The sequence below is a fragment of the Bombina bombina genome, chromosome 8, assembly GCF_027579735.1.
Source record: "Bombina bombina isolate aBomBom1 chromosome 8, aBomBom1.pri, whole genome shotgun sequence".
NCBI lineage: Eukaryota > Metazoa > Chordata > Amphibia > Anura > Bombinatoridae > Bombina > Bombina bombina.
In genome coordinates, this window is record NC_069506.1 from 198,132,233 (window position 1) to 198,146,728 (window position 14,496).

A 14,496-nucleotide genomic window follows, 5' to 3' on the forward strand; every position below is an offset into this window, starting at 1 on the left:
TTGTCGGAAACCTTCAGTCTCAGTCATTCCCTTCAGTGGCTATGTGCATGGAAGTTTTAGGTGTCATGACTGCAACATCGGACGTGATCCCCTTTGCTCGATTTCATATGAGACCTCTCCAGCTTTGTATGCTGAACCAATGGTGCAGGGATTATACAAAGATATCACAATTAATATCCTTAAATCCCAATGTTCGACTCTCTCTGACTTGGTGGTTAGATCACCATCGTATAGTTCAAGGGGCCTCTTTTGTTCGTCCAACCTGGACTGTGATCACAACAGATGCAAGTCTTTCAGGTTGGGGAGCTGTCCGGGGATCTCTGACAGCACAAGGGGTTTGGAAACCTCAAGCGGTAAGGTTACCAATCAACATTTTAGAACTCTGTGCTATCTTCAGGGCTCTTCAGGTGTGGCCTCTGTTGAAGAGAGAACCGTTCATTTGTTTTCAGACAGACAATATCACAACTGTGGCATATGTCAATCATCAGGGTGGGACTCGCAGTCCCCAAGCCATGAAAGAAGTATCTTGGATACTTGCTTGGGTGGAATCCAGCTCCTGTCTGTCTAATTTCTGCGGTTCATATCCCAGGTATAGACAATTGGGAAGCGGATTATCTCAACCGTCAGACTTCACATCCGGGGGAGTGGTCGCTCCATCCAGATGTGTTTTCTCAGATTGTTCAGATGTGGGGTCTTCCAGAAATAGATCTGATGGCTTCCCATCTAAACAAGAAACTTCCCAGGTACCTGTCCAGGTCCAGGGATCCTCAGGTGGAAGCAGTGGATGCGTTAGCAGTTCCTTGGTGTTACCAACCTGCTTATATCTTCCCGCCTCTAGTTCTTCTTCCAAAAGTGATTTCCAAAATCATCATGGAACAATCGTTTGTGTTTCTGGTAGCTCCAACATGGCCTCACAGGTTTTGGTATGCAGATCTTGATCGGATGTCCAGCTGCCAACCATGGCCACTTCCATTAAGGCTAGACCTTCAGTCTCAAGGTCCGTTTTTCCATCAGGATCTCAAATCATTAAATTTGAAGGTATGGAAATTGAACGCCAAGTGCTTAGTCATAGAGGTTTCTTGGACTCAGTGATTAATACTATGTTACAGGCTCGTAAATCTGTTTCTAGGAAGATTTATTATCGAGTTTGGAAGACTTATATTTCATGGTGTTTCTTCAGGATGGTTTGGATAAAGGTTTGTCTGCAAGTTCCTTAAATGGACAATTCTCTGCTCTTTCTCTTGGGTATTTCTATCCCATACGTCACTAGCTCATAGACTCTTGCCAATTACATGAAAGAAAACATAATGTTTGTAAGAACTTACCTGATAAATTCATTTCTTTCATATTGGCAAGAGTCCATGAGACCCACCCCTTTTATGGTGGTTATGATTTTTTTGTATAAAGCACAATAATTTCCAAATTCCTTTGTTGATGCTTTTTACTCCTTTCTTTTTCACCCCACTACTTGGCTATTTGTTAAACTGAATTGTGGGTGTGGTGACGGGTGTATTTATAGGCATTCTGAAGTTCGGGAAACTTTGCCCCTCCTGGTAGGATTGTATATCCCATACGTCACTAGCTCATGGACTCTTGCCAATATGAAAGAAATTAATTTATCAGGTAAGTTCTTACATAAATTATGTTATATATATATATACATACATATATATACATATACACATACATATATATATATCTTGCCAAAGGAGTGCTTCTTTGACATAATGTGCAATTCAAATTAAACTTGTGTTTCTTATTTACTAGTTCAAGCATAATGTCTTTTATAGTTTAGTGCAACCATTTCTGTTTGTATCTTGGTCAGATCTATGTACATGGGTGAGGGACTTGCTTGCTTGTATTCAACCCTGTTCAGCATTTAGTAATACATTACTTTACTACAATATATTTGTGACATGCAAACAGCACAAAAAGTCTATTAGAAAGGACATGCAGTATTGTCACAGAAGCCCTAGCCTTATCTGATACCAAAGGAAATTTATTAGAAGAAAAAAAAAAAAGAACAGAGATAATGATTCAACCTTTCAGACTGTACATTTAACACCTGTTAGTAGATTATTTAATACAGAATAACTGTTTGATCCAACTAGTCCTTTTTCTTTCATGTTTCAGATAAAGAATGTAATTTTAAACAACTTTCTAGTAGTTTACTTCTATTATCAAATGTTCTTCATTATCTTGACATTCCTTGTCGAAAAGCATTAAAGTAAGCTCAGGAGTGTGCATGTGACTGTAGCACTATATGGCAGCAGTTTTGCAACAATGTTTTACTTTTTCAAGAGCACTAGAAGGCAGCACTTTTTTCTACCTATCTAGATATCTCTTCAGAAGAACTCTTTATGAATTGTTACCAATGCACCAGAGGGTTCTGGATAACATATAAATTAGATAGGCAATATCTCAGGCTTTTTTCTTCTGGTACCGTGTTAAAACACAACAATTCCCTATCGTATAGCATATCTTACCCAGAATCCACTGATACATAGGAAGTAATGTATTCAGAGTAATTCTGAAGCAAAGCAAGCAGAGATACTTGTCTAGTTGTGCTAACTGCCTATGCAATAATTCAATTGCTCTTACTTTTATGAAATGGAGGATTTTAAATCTCATGTTTTATCTCCACCATAACTCGCATGACATGAAAATCACATTTTTTTTCAGGATTCAGATAGAGCATGTAATTTTACAAAACTTTCCAATTTACTTCTGTTATCCAATTTGTTTTGTTCTCTTGGTATCCTTTTTTCTACCTAGATAGGCTCAGAAGCTGCTGATTGGTGGCTGCACACATATGCCTCATGTTATTGTCTCACCCAATGCATTAACTAGCTCCCACTAATGCATTGCTGCTTTTTCAAAAAAGAATACAAAGAGAATTCCAATATCATTTCTATGCCGACGACACCCAAATCTACTTCTCTGCACCAGACCTATCTCCTTCCTTGCTAACCCGTGTCACTAACTGTCTTTCTCACATCTCTTCCTGGATGTCCTCTCACTACCTCAAGCTAAATCTCTTCAAAACTGAGCTCCTTATTTTTCCCCCTTATTCCAAAATCTTCACCCCCAATCTCTCTATAACTGTCGACAACTCCATCATTTCCCCCCTACCCCACATGCCCGTTGTCTCGGGGTCACATTTGACTCAGATCTTTCTTTCCCTCCTCACATTCAGTCCTTGGCTAAAGCCTGCCGCTTCCACCTTAAAAACATCTCTAAAATTAGACACTTCCTTACACAAGACACAACTAAGATTTTAATCCACTCTCTCATCCTTTCCCGCCTCGATTACTGCAACTCCGTCCTCTCTGGTCTACCTAGCTGCCGCCTAGCTCCTTTACAATCCATAATGAATGCCTCTGACAGGCTCATCTTCCTTACATGTTGCTTTTCATCTGCTGCACCTCTCTGCCAATCCCTTCACTGGCTTCCTCTTGCCTCTAGGATCAAACACAAAATTCTCACTCTGACACACAAAGCCCTCAACTGCACTGCTCCCCCCTATATCTCAGACCTTGTCTCCAGATACTCTCCATCCCGTCCCCTTCGCTCTGCTCATGCCCTCCTACTCTCCTCCTCTCTTGTTACCTCATCACACTCCCGTTTACAGGACTTCTCCAAACTGGCTCCCATCGTGTGGAACTCTCTGCCTCGCTCCACAAGACTCTCCCCTAGTTTTGAAATCTTCAAGCGCTCCCTAAAGACTCTATTGTTCAGGGATGCATACAACCTACACTAACCTTTCTTTATACCAGTTCCTCTCGTCCATTGCTATCCCCTGAACCCCCTTAGCATGTAAGCCTAAGAGTCCAGCTGTTTGTAGATCACCTTCTTAAGAGTTGACTACAACTACCCATTTGATCCCTATAATTGTTTTGTTGTACTTCGCATTTGTTTATAGCGCTGCAGAATCTGTTGTGGCTCTACAAAAAAATGATAATAATAATCATAATAATAAAGAGAATGAAGAAGTAAATTGGAAAGTTGTTTAAAATTGTATGCTCTATCTGAAAGAAAGATTTGGGGTTTCATGTCCCTTTAAATAAATATTGCTTTTGCCTTAGAAACGAGCGCCACTGAGCAGCTAATCAAAACCTCTCTTCTGCTGAGCACGAAACAGCTGTCCAGAAGTGGTTTTGTTTCTGTTGCACTTGCCCCAATAGCAAATTCCCTTTTGTTTTAACACGGTACAAAAGCCAAAAAGCCTGTGGTATTGCATATCTAACTTGCTTACCTTACCCAGAATCCTCTGGTGTATTGGTAACAATGTATACAGAGTAGTAAAGGCAATGGCCCCTATTTAAGAAAGTCTGGCGGACCTGATCCGACAGTGCGGATCAGGCCTGCCAGTCCTCGCTGAATACGGCGAGCAATACGCTCGCCGTATTCAGCATTGCAACAGCAGCTCACAAGAGCTGCTGGTGCAACGCCGCCCCCTGCAGACTCGCGGCCAGTGGCCGCCAGCAGGGGGGTGTCAATCAACCCGATCGGGTTGATTTCCGGCGATGTCTGTCCGCCTGCTCAGAGCAGGCGGACAGGTTATGGAGCAGCGGTCTTTGTGACCACTGCTTCATAACTGCTGTTTCTTGCGAGCGTGCAGGCTCGTCAGAAACACGGGGCATCAGGCTCCATTCGGAGCTTGATAGATAGGCCCCAATATCTCAAATATACAATAGAATCCCTAAACACCCAAAAGAAGATAGGTAAGCTGCACAAAAGTCAGCACTATAGCACTCAATTCAGAAAAGACAAAGATAAATCAAACACAGCTGATACAAGCTCAGGGGATAAACCTAAAAATCCAATCACAGGGACTGAGTTAGTTCTAAGTAAATAGTTACAACAGAGAGAGATTGAGCTAGCGCTATAGAATGCTCTCTGGTCACAAAATCATGATACAACATTAGTGATAAAAGTCTTTCGCATTTAAAATAATACAATATATAAGTATCTCAAAAATATATATAATAATAAAAATTTGTCTAGTTAAATCCAACATTTAGTGATAGGTAGCCGGTAGGTATTCCACTTACAACAGCATATGCTGTTTGGAATATTCTGTGAACTTGTGTGAAGTTTCCCTTGACAAAGCTCCAGTGCCTCGACCGAAACGTTGGGATGTAACTGGATTGAAAATAAAAGACAAGCACACAGAGAGACACAGAGGAACTCCTATTTGGAAGCATTACACCATACTCCAGGAGGGGAAGACCTAATCAGCTTCTGCCATAGATCAAGTTTCTGAGCCAAACCGGAGGTGTACCCTCACAGATGCGGCAACTTACCTCATAGTATTGAGGTAAAATCTTGTAAGTGGAATACCTACCGGCTACCTATCACTAAATGTTGGATTTAACTAGACACATTTTTAATATTATATATATATATATATATATATATATATATATATATATATATATATTAAGAGATACTAATATATTGTATTATTTTAAATGTGAAAGACTTTTATTACTATTGTTGTATCATGATTTTGTGACCAGAGATCATTATATATATATATACTTTATTTCTATCATCTGTATCGGATCGATCACAGTATGTCTCCATTTCCCTCTCCAAGTTATGTGTGGTGTTCCCTAAGGTTCCATTCTCGGCCCCCTACTATTCACATTATTTTTAAATGATCTGCCAAATTTCTGCAAATCCTCAACTGTACTGCAGATGACACAGTAATCTATACAAACAAATCAGATCTGCCGCAGATTGAGGCAGTGCTCCAAGACCAGTTCACAGAGGCATTTGTGACTGGAGTCTGGAGTGCTTGTCTCTTCTATTATATATATATATATATATATATATATATATATATATATATATATATATATATATATATATATATATATATATATATCAAAAGGAAATTAAGATATTGAGCAGTTGTAAAATAGAGAAATTAAAGTGTATGCAAGGTTATTGGCTGTAAGGCCTCTTGTGGTGAGAATAGGCATTTGGAGTTTGAAGAAAGAAAAGAAAATACATGAACAGAAGTATAACTGCTTGAATCAACTAAGGCACCATAACATGAATCTGTAGTGTAAAAAGTATTCCTGAGTATGTTATATCTTTCAAATTCACTTAGCAGTGAGTAGCAAATACCAGGAAGCTTCAGGTTCAGAAGTAATCTGCATAGGCATTTTCCCGAATCAGTGGTTGACTCGTGGTAAGACTTTTTCCATGGAAGTACTACAGTGACCCCATAATGGATGCATAAGAGAGTTTTGATGATTAAGTAAGACTACACAAGAGAAATATAGCAGACTAGATGGTCTTTAACTATTGTCAAAATCTATGTTTTAAAATCTATAGTCATGAAATGGCTGTGGTGATTTACTAGGAAATACTATACAAGCCATGTCACTGCCTGTATACATCAACTGGTTGGCTTTGGTGGAACTATTGCACTTAATCCTAGCACATTTTTAATCACTTCTTACCGTGGGGCTACCTTGAGGAAGATATACTGGGTAGTCTCGTGAGGAATGTGGTGCAAGAGAAGCCACCAACCAGTTCAATAACATCACCTCTTGAGTTGCTAGCCTCCACCACTTCTCTGTGGCGACCACTACTTTTCCTCCTGCCATGAGACACCCAAAGTTACTTTCTGCAGCCTGAGTGAAACTGTCAAGGCATTCCTGCAAATAAAGATAAAATAGGAAAATACTAAATGTTACCTAGAAATAAGAAAAAGAAAAAAAAAAGAAAAAACATAATGCTTTACCTGACAAATTAATTTCTTTCATGGTAGTACAAGTCTATGATCCATTACTCCTAGGAATTACTCTTCTTGACCCATAGGAGGAGGCAAAGATCCCCAAACACTTAGAGCCCTATAAACCCCTCCCACGTCTACGATAACTATTCTGTCGTATAGCCAAGCAAAAATAGGCAGAAAAAGGAAAATAGAGCCAAAAAATGAAAAGGGAAAAAAAAAAGAGGTGCAAAAAAAATGCTAACTGGACTCTCAGCACCATGAAATAAATTAATTTATCAGGTAAGCATTAATTATGTTTTCTTTTAAACAGGTGGTGAGAGTACACAATCTATTACTCCTGGAAAACTAATAACCAAGCAGTGAAGTCCATGAGTAATAAGCGCGGGACTAGAATGATATATCATAAAACATTTCTTTTCTTTCCACAACACTAAAAAAAGAGTTGTGTTTTTTTATCATGTGAAGAACAAAAATAAACAAAGAAAGAGTCCCACATCAACTAGAAACAACAACCTGAAATACTTTCCTACCAAAGGCTGCTTCAGAAGAAGCAAAAAGAGCAAAATGGTAGAATATAGGTAACCCTTAAGGGCCAGCGCCGTACCCTGTATGACGCTGCTGTCTCGGGCCACAATCTAGCTAACAGTGACGAGATCGCTCTATTTCTACATGCCTCACGAGTGGGGCAGTGCAGGAATAGATTTGCAGAGTGACCGATGCAGAGAAAGACACTATGTGTACCTCTCTGCATCGGGTAGTGGTGGTGCTGATCGTTGGTGGTGTGGGAGGGTTAGGAGGGAGGCGGGTTGGCGTCCGACCGCTGGAGGGGAGAGGGAGGGGCGGGTAACGGGTGGGACCACTACACTGCAGAAAAAATAAATGCAGAGAGCAGGGAGGGAGGTGGAATAGAGGGTAGGGGGTCCAAGAGTGGAGAGGGGAAAAGATTTTTTTTTTGTAATATTTCTTTTATTAAGGAAACAAAATATAACATTTTGTACATTGTTACTGATTGTCATTTTAAAAAAAAATTATTGTACATTTTCAAAATGGTAGAAAAAATATAAAACTATTATATAAATATGCTGATACATCTTACAGCTTATCACAGGCAACATCATGTATTAGCTTATCTTATAAGTAGTACAAATTTAGTATAAAAATTCAATCTCGGTTGACATATAGTACTCATTAAATAGGATTTATATATTTACTGTATGGCATTTGGAAGGTGAATCATGTATGAGAATTACAATATCCCTCCAATAAGAAATTCATAGCAAGAAACTTGTTTAACCTTTTGGTGTTTACATATTGGTATTTCTCTAAAGCCAATGAGCGCGTAACAAGGGATTTCCAGTCTGATAAAGATGGAATGGTGGTTGATTTCCAATTCCTAGGAATCAATCATCTAGCACATTTAAGTAACGGGTAATTTTAGGTAATTAAAGGCATGTCCACCATATATGTTGGAAATCTCCCGCTTCATCACAATTTCTCCAGCACATAGCCCTTGTATGTTTAAAGATAGATGCCAGGGGGGCGGAGCCTAGGCGAGCATGATGGAGGACGTTTGAACAAAGTGATCCGTATATAGTTGCAGCTAAAAGTGGGGTATTGCATATAAAAAACGGGTCCCCTGCACACAAGCTATGACACAACGGAGTACAGTGAGCGCACAGCAGGGGCCTCAAAACGGCAGATCGCGTTGCGGTCAGGAGGGCTTACATGAAGGAGTAAGTTGTAATGCCTGGAGGACACTTACGATTCTGGTAAGCATATAAATGCTATTTATGACAGCAGAATAACAGATAGAGAGGCGGTAGAGATCAGAGCGAGGAACCGCCATGAGGAGGATTTAGCCACGTGGGTGTGCAGATCAGCATGGATGGCATGGCCGCAAAGCAGACATTAAATTCAGCATAATGTGTCACAAGTAAACTTACACTACGCACCATATGTTAGCACTGTTGAGGGCTAGAAGACAAATATTATAAGCAGCAAATATGGAAGTTGCAAAGGGCTCCCAAAGGAGGCAAAAGGAATAACGGATTAAGCTGATAAGCTAAGAGCTGTCTATCCCTTAGAGACTGTATCCATCTTTTATAATAGTACCCAAAAAGATAGCTACTGCGCATCAGGATTTGTAGGTCCCTTGTTTGGTCCATATAACAAGAAAACCAGTTCAAAGCTCTTTTGACCGCGATTGAACTTTTAATTTTTCAAGGCGCAATAGTTATATATAAGTGATAATCAGAAAAGGATTACACACTCCCCTGGGTTGATTCTCAAACAACAATATGACAGCTAGGAGGCAAAACAAGACAACAACGCCAATTAAACCTGCTCCTGCCAACATTTTCTTTAGATCTGCTAAAGGGGATAAATATCAGGGAAAATAATTGATCATGCATTAGGAGGAAATGGATACTAATACAGAAGCAATTTCCACAGGGGGAAGTAATACGCCTGTAACCAAAAAGGACATTATAAATCTTGTCTCTAAACAAGATATAACCTCAATCTTTAACAAGATGTGGGAAAAGATGGATACCCTCCAAAGCACGGTCACAAACAGCCTCACTGAAATCAAGCAGGACATATTAGAGTTGGGAACAAGACTAGAATCCCTTGAGGAGAAAGAAGAAACTTTGGAGGAAGATATAACTAATATTTTGCAACAAGTCGCTGACCAACAGCAAGAACTAGTAGAAATTCATGAAAATCTGGAAGATCTGGAGAATAGGAGTCGGAGGCATAATATACGATTAAAAGGTATTCCAGAAACAATTGCTGCAACAGATCTAAATAATTACCTTCTTCAGTTATTCCAAGCTATCACAAACTCATCACTAGAGGGAAAGTTCCAGATGGAAAGAGCCCATAGAGCTCTAAGAGCAAAACCTAAGGACACTGATCCTCCAAGGGATGTTATAACTAAACTACTAAGATTTCAGGAAAAAGAAGAAATTATGGCTGCGGCTAGGAAAAAGCCAACATTTAAATTTCAAGGATCAATTTTGCAGTTTTATCAGGACTTATGTATTAAATTATTATTAGATATGCCCTTCGCCCATTGACGCAGTTGCTACATAAAAAGTCAGATTATTTACAGATGGGGATTCCCGTTTGCTCTACATGTACACCATGAAGGAAAAACCTCCACCATCAAAGAGAAGCAAGACATTCCAGAGATATGCCAGCTTCTCAAGCTGGATTGTCCAGACATTCCTGAAGACCAAAGAGACAATAACAGAAAACCAATGCTACAATCAAGAGGATTCTCACAAGAGACCCTGAAGATCAGTTCAGATGTTAAAACATTTAGTCTTTGCCTTCCCTTGGGGAGTAGACAATTTGAGTTAATACACTTTAGCACAATGATCTCCAATTTAGAGACTCTAAGATTGAAAAAATGGAGGAGTCCTAGGGAGATTCAAGCTGCTTTGGTAGGATGGTGATGAGGGTAGGAGATAGGGAGAGGTATAGCACCTCTCTGGTTAAGCAACGATGATTAGATGTAGTTGTCTTGATAAGTTCCATTTAAAAAGTAGATAAGAGGTTAAAGGTTGCATGATTGCCAAAAGGTTTAGGCCACTATGACTATATACCCAAAAAAAAGAGGCTATTTGTTCCCTCTAAGTTTTGAAAACCCGTTTGCAATACTAGTGCTTCAGAATGTATCAAATGTTAGCTGTAACTGCATACCCTATTAGAGGGAAATATATATGAAGACAAACAAAAATTGTTTTAAAATATCCATGTTGGATAATTGTTTGATTATGTTTAATATTTGGTTGTTTTTTCTTGTTTTAAGTACCACCGAGCAGTTCACTGGAAAGTTTCTCCATTATAGAGCCGAATTTAAGAGAGCAGTAGAAATTCAAAGATTAGGTACAAAGAAGTTGTACAGGTATTGGGAGTCTGTGGGGGGGGGCTAGTTACACATGACTGATAAGCTACAGATAATTTCCCATAATGTAAGAGGTCTAAACACCAATATTAAAAGAAAAACAGCACTCACTCAATATCATAACCTGAGGGCGCAAATTATATTTCTCCAAGAGACCCATTTTATACACCAGCAAATTCCTAGATATTGGGACAAGTATTTTACGCAGCACTATCACGCCACGTCTGACGAAAAAAAAGGGGGGGTATCAATTCTCATTCATAACTCACTACAATTCACAAAAGAAGAGGTAATAAGGGATAAGGAAGGTGGGGGCTAGTTATCAAGCCGTCTACTTTTCTGGCTTCGCCGGCCCAATACGTCCGCCTAAGCTCGCCTACCTTCGCCGCCGCGGACCTTGAATACGGTCGCCTAAGTTATCAAATAAAGCTGTCAAAAAGCCGCGGGGCGATGAGCAGCGGACTGTGACAGTTATCACTCATCCGATCTCGCTGCCCTTCGGCTTTTTCCCAGCTTTATTGCTAGCCTGTCACTAAGCACTCACACTAAACTGCACTGTTCTGCCCCCTATACCGGCGCCCCCGGAGCCCCCCGCAACTAAATAAAGTTACTAACCCCTAAACCGCCGCTCCTAGACCCCGCCGCAACTCTTATAAATGTATTAACCCCTAAACCGCCGCTCCTAGACCCTGCCGCAACTCTTATAAATGTATTAACCCCTAAACCGCCGCTCCTAGACCCTGCCGCAACTCTTATAAATGTATTAACCCCTAAACCGCCGCTCCCGGACACCGCTGCCACCTACATTATACCTAGTAACCCCTATCCTGCCCCCCCTATACCGTCGCCCTCTATTATAAAATTATTAACCCCTATCCTGCTGATCCCGCACCTCTCCGCAACTAAATAAATAGTTTAACCCCTAAACCGCCGCTCCATGAACCCGCCGCAACCTATAATAAATTTATTAACCCCTATCCTGCCCCCCACTACGCCGCCGCCACTGTAATAAAATGATTAACCCCTAAACCTAACCCTAACCATAACGCCCCCCTAACTTAAATATTAATTAAATAAATCTAAATAAATTAACTCTTATTAAGTAAATGAATCCTATTTAAAACTAAATACTTACCTTTAAAATAAACCCTAATATAGCTACAATATAAATAATAATTATATTCTAGCTATCTTAGGATTTATTTTTATTTTACAGGTACCTTTCAATTTATTTTAACCATGTACAATAACTATTAAATAGTCATTAACTATTTAATAGCTTACCTAGCTAAAATAAAGAGAAATGTACCTGTGAAATAAATCCTAACCTAAGTTACAATTACACCTAACACTACACTATACTTTAATAAATTATTCCTATTTAAAAATAAATACTTACCTGTAAAATAAACCCTAAGATAGCTACAATGTAATTAATAATTATATTATAGCTATCTTAGGATTTATATTTATTTTACAGGTTACTTTGTATTTATTTTAGCTAGTTAGAATAGTTATTAAATAGTTATTAACTATTTAATAACTACCTAGCTAAAAGAAATACAAAATTACCTGTAAAATAAATCCTAACTTAAGTTACAATTAAACCTAATACTACACTATCATTAAATTAACTAAATAAACTACCTACAAAGAACTACAATGAAATACAATTACATAAACTAACTAAAGTACAAAAAATAAAAAAAGCTAAGTTACAAAAAATAAAAAATTAAGTTACAAACATGTTAAAAATATTACAACAATTTTAAGCTACTTACACCTAATCTAAGCCCCCTAATAAAATAACAAACCCCCCCAAAATAAAAAAAATCCCTACCCTATTCTAAATTACATAAATTTCAAAGCTCTTTTACCTTACCAGCCCTTAAAAGGGCCATTTGTGGGGGCATGCCCCAAAAAGTTCAGCTCTTTTGCCTGTAAAATAAAAATACAACCCCCCCCCAACATTAAAACCCACCACCCACATACCCCTAATCTAACCCAAACCCCCCTTACAAAAACCTAACACTAATCCCCTGAAGATCATCCTACCTTGAGTCGTCTTCACTCAGCCGAGCCACCGATGGAACTGAAGAGGACATCCGGAGCGGAAGAAGTTAATCCTCCAAGCGGCGCTGAAGAAATCTTCCATCCGATGAAGTCATCATCCAGGCGGCGCTGAAGAAGTCTTCGATCCGGCCGATGTCATCTTCAAAGAGGCGCTGAAGAGGTCTTCTATCCGGGCGAAGTCATCTTCCAAGCCGGGTCTTGAATCTTCCTTCCGCCGACGCGGAACCACCTTCTTCACCGACGGACTACGACGAATGACGGCTCCTTTAAGGGACGTCATCCAAGATGGCGTCCCCTCAATTCCGATTGGCTGATAGGATTCTATCAGCCAATCGGAATTAAGGTAGGAAAATCTGATTGGCTGATGGAATCAGCCAATCAGATTCAAGTTCAATCCGATTGGCTGATCCAATCAGCCAATCAGATTGAGCTCGCATTCTATTGGCTGATCGGAACAGCCAATAGAATGCGAGCTCAATCTGATTGGCTGATTCCATCAGCCAATCAGATTTTCCTACCTTAATTCCGATTGGCTGATAGAATCCTATCAGCCAATCGGAATTGAGGGGACGCCATCTTGGATGACGTCCCTTAAAGGAGCCGTCATTCGTCGTAGTCCGTCGGTGAAGAAGGTGGTTCCGCGTCGGCGGAAGGAAGATTCAAGACCCGGCTTGGAAGATGACTTCGCCCGGATAGAAGACCTCTTCAGCGCCTCTTTGAAGATGACATCGGCCGGATCGAAGACTTCTTCAGCGCCGCCTGGATGATGACTTCATAGGATGGAAGATTTCTTCAGCGCCGCTTGGAGGATTAACTTCTTCCGCTCCGGATGTCCTCTTCAGTTCCATCGGTGGCTCGGCTGAGTGAAGACGACTCAAGGTAGGATGATCTTCAGGGGATTAGTGTTAGGTTTTTGTAAGGGGGGTTTGGGTTAGATTAGGGGTATGTGGGTGGTGGGTTTTAATGTTGGGGGGGGGTTGTATTTTTATTTTACAGGCAAAAGAGCTGAACTTTTTGGGGCATGCCCCCACAAATGGCCCTTTTAAGGGCTGGTAAGGTAAAAGAGCTTTGAAATTTATGTAATTTAGAATAGGGTAGGGATTTTTTTTATTTTGGGGGGGTTTGTTATTTTATTAGGGGGCTTAGATTAGGTGTAAGTAGCTTAAAATTGTTGTAATATTTTTAACATGTTTGTAACTTAATTTTTTATTTTTTGTAACTTAGCTTTTTTTATTTTTTGTACTTTAGTTAGTTTATGTAATTGTATTTCATTGTAGTTCTTTGTAGGTAGTTTATTTAGTTAATTTAATGATAGTGTAGTATTAGGTTTAATTGTAACTTAAGTTAGGATTTATTTTACAGGTAATTTTGTATTTCTTTTAGCTAGGTAGTTATTAAATAGTTAATAACTATTTAATAACTATTCTAACTAGCTAAAATAAATACAAAGTAACCTGTAAAATAAATATAAATCCTAAGATAGCTATAATATAATTATTAATTACATTGTAGCTATCTTAGGGTTTATTTTACAGGTAAGTATTTATTTTTAAATAGGAATAATTTATTAAAGTATAGTGTAGTGTTAGGTGTAATTGTAACTTAGGTTAGGATTTATTTCACAGGTACATTTCTCTTTATTTTAGCTAGGTAAGCTATTAAATAGTTAATAACTATTTAATAGTTATTGTACATGGTTAAAATAAATTGAAAGGTACCTGTAAAATAAAAATAAATCCTAAGATAGCTAGAATATAAT

General features: G+C 39.1%; 1 protein-coding gene across 1 annotated transcript in view; it reads right to left on the bottom strand.

Annotated features, from left to right (window-relative positions):
- FUZ (fuzzy planar cell polarity protein) overlaps positions 1-14,496 on the bottom strand; it is a 368,361-nt gene that overhangs the window by 162,100 nt on the left and 191,765 nt on the right. Inside the window, exon 6 of the mRNA XM_053690829.1 lies at positions 6,477-6,674. Within this exon, the coding sequence (XP_053546804.1) occupies positions 6,477-6,674 (198 nt within the window). The remainder of the gene's footprint in view (positions 1-6,476; positions 6,675-14,496) is intronic.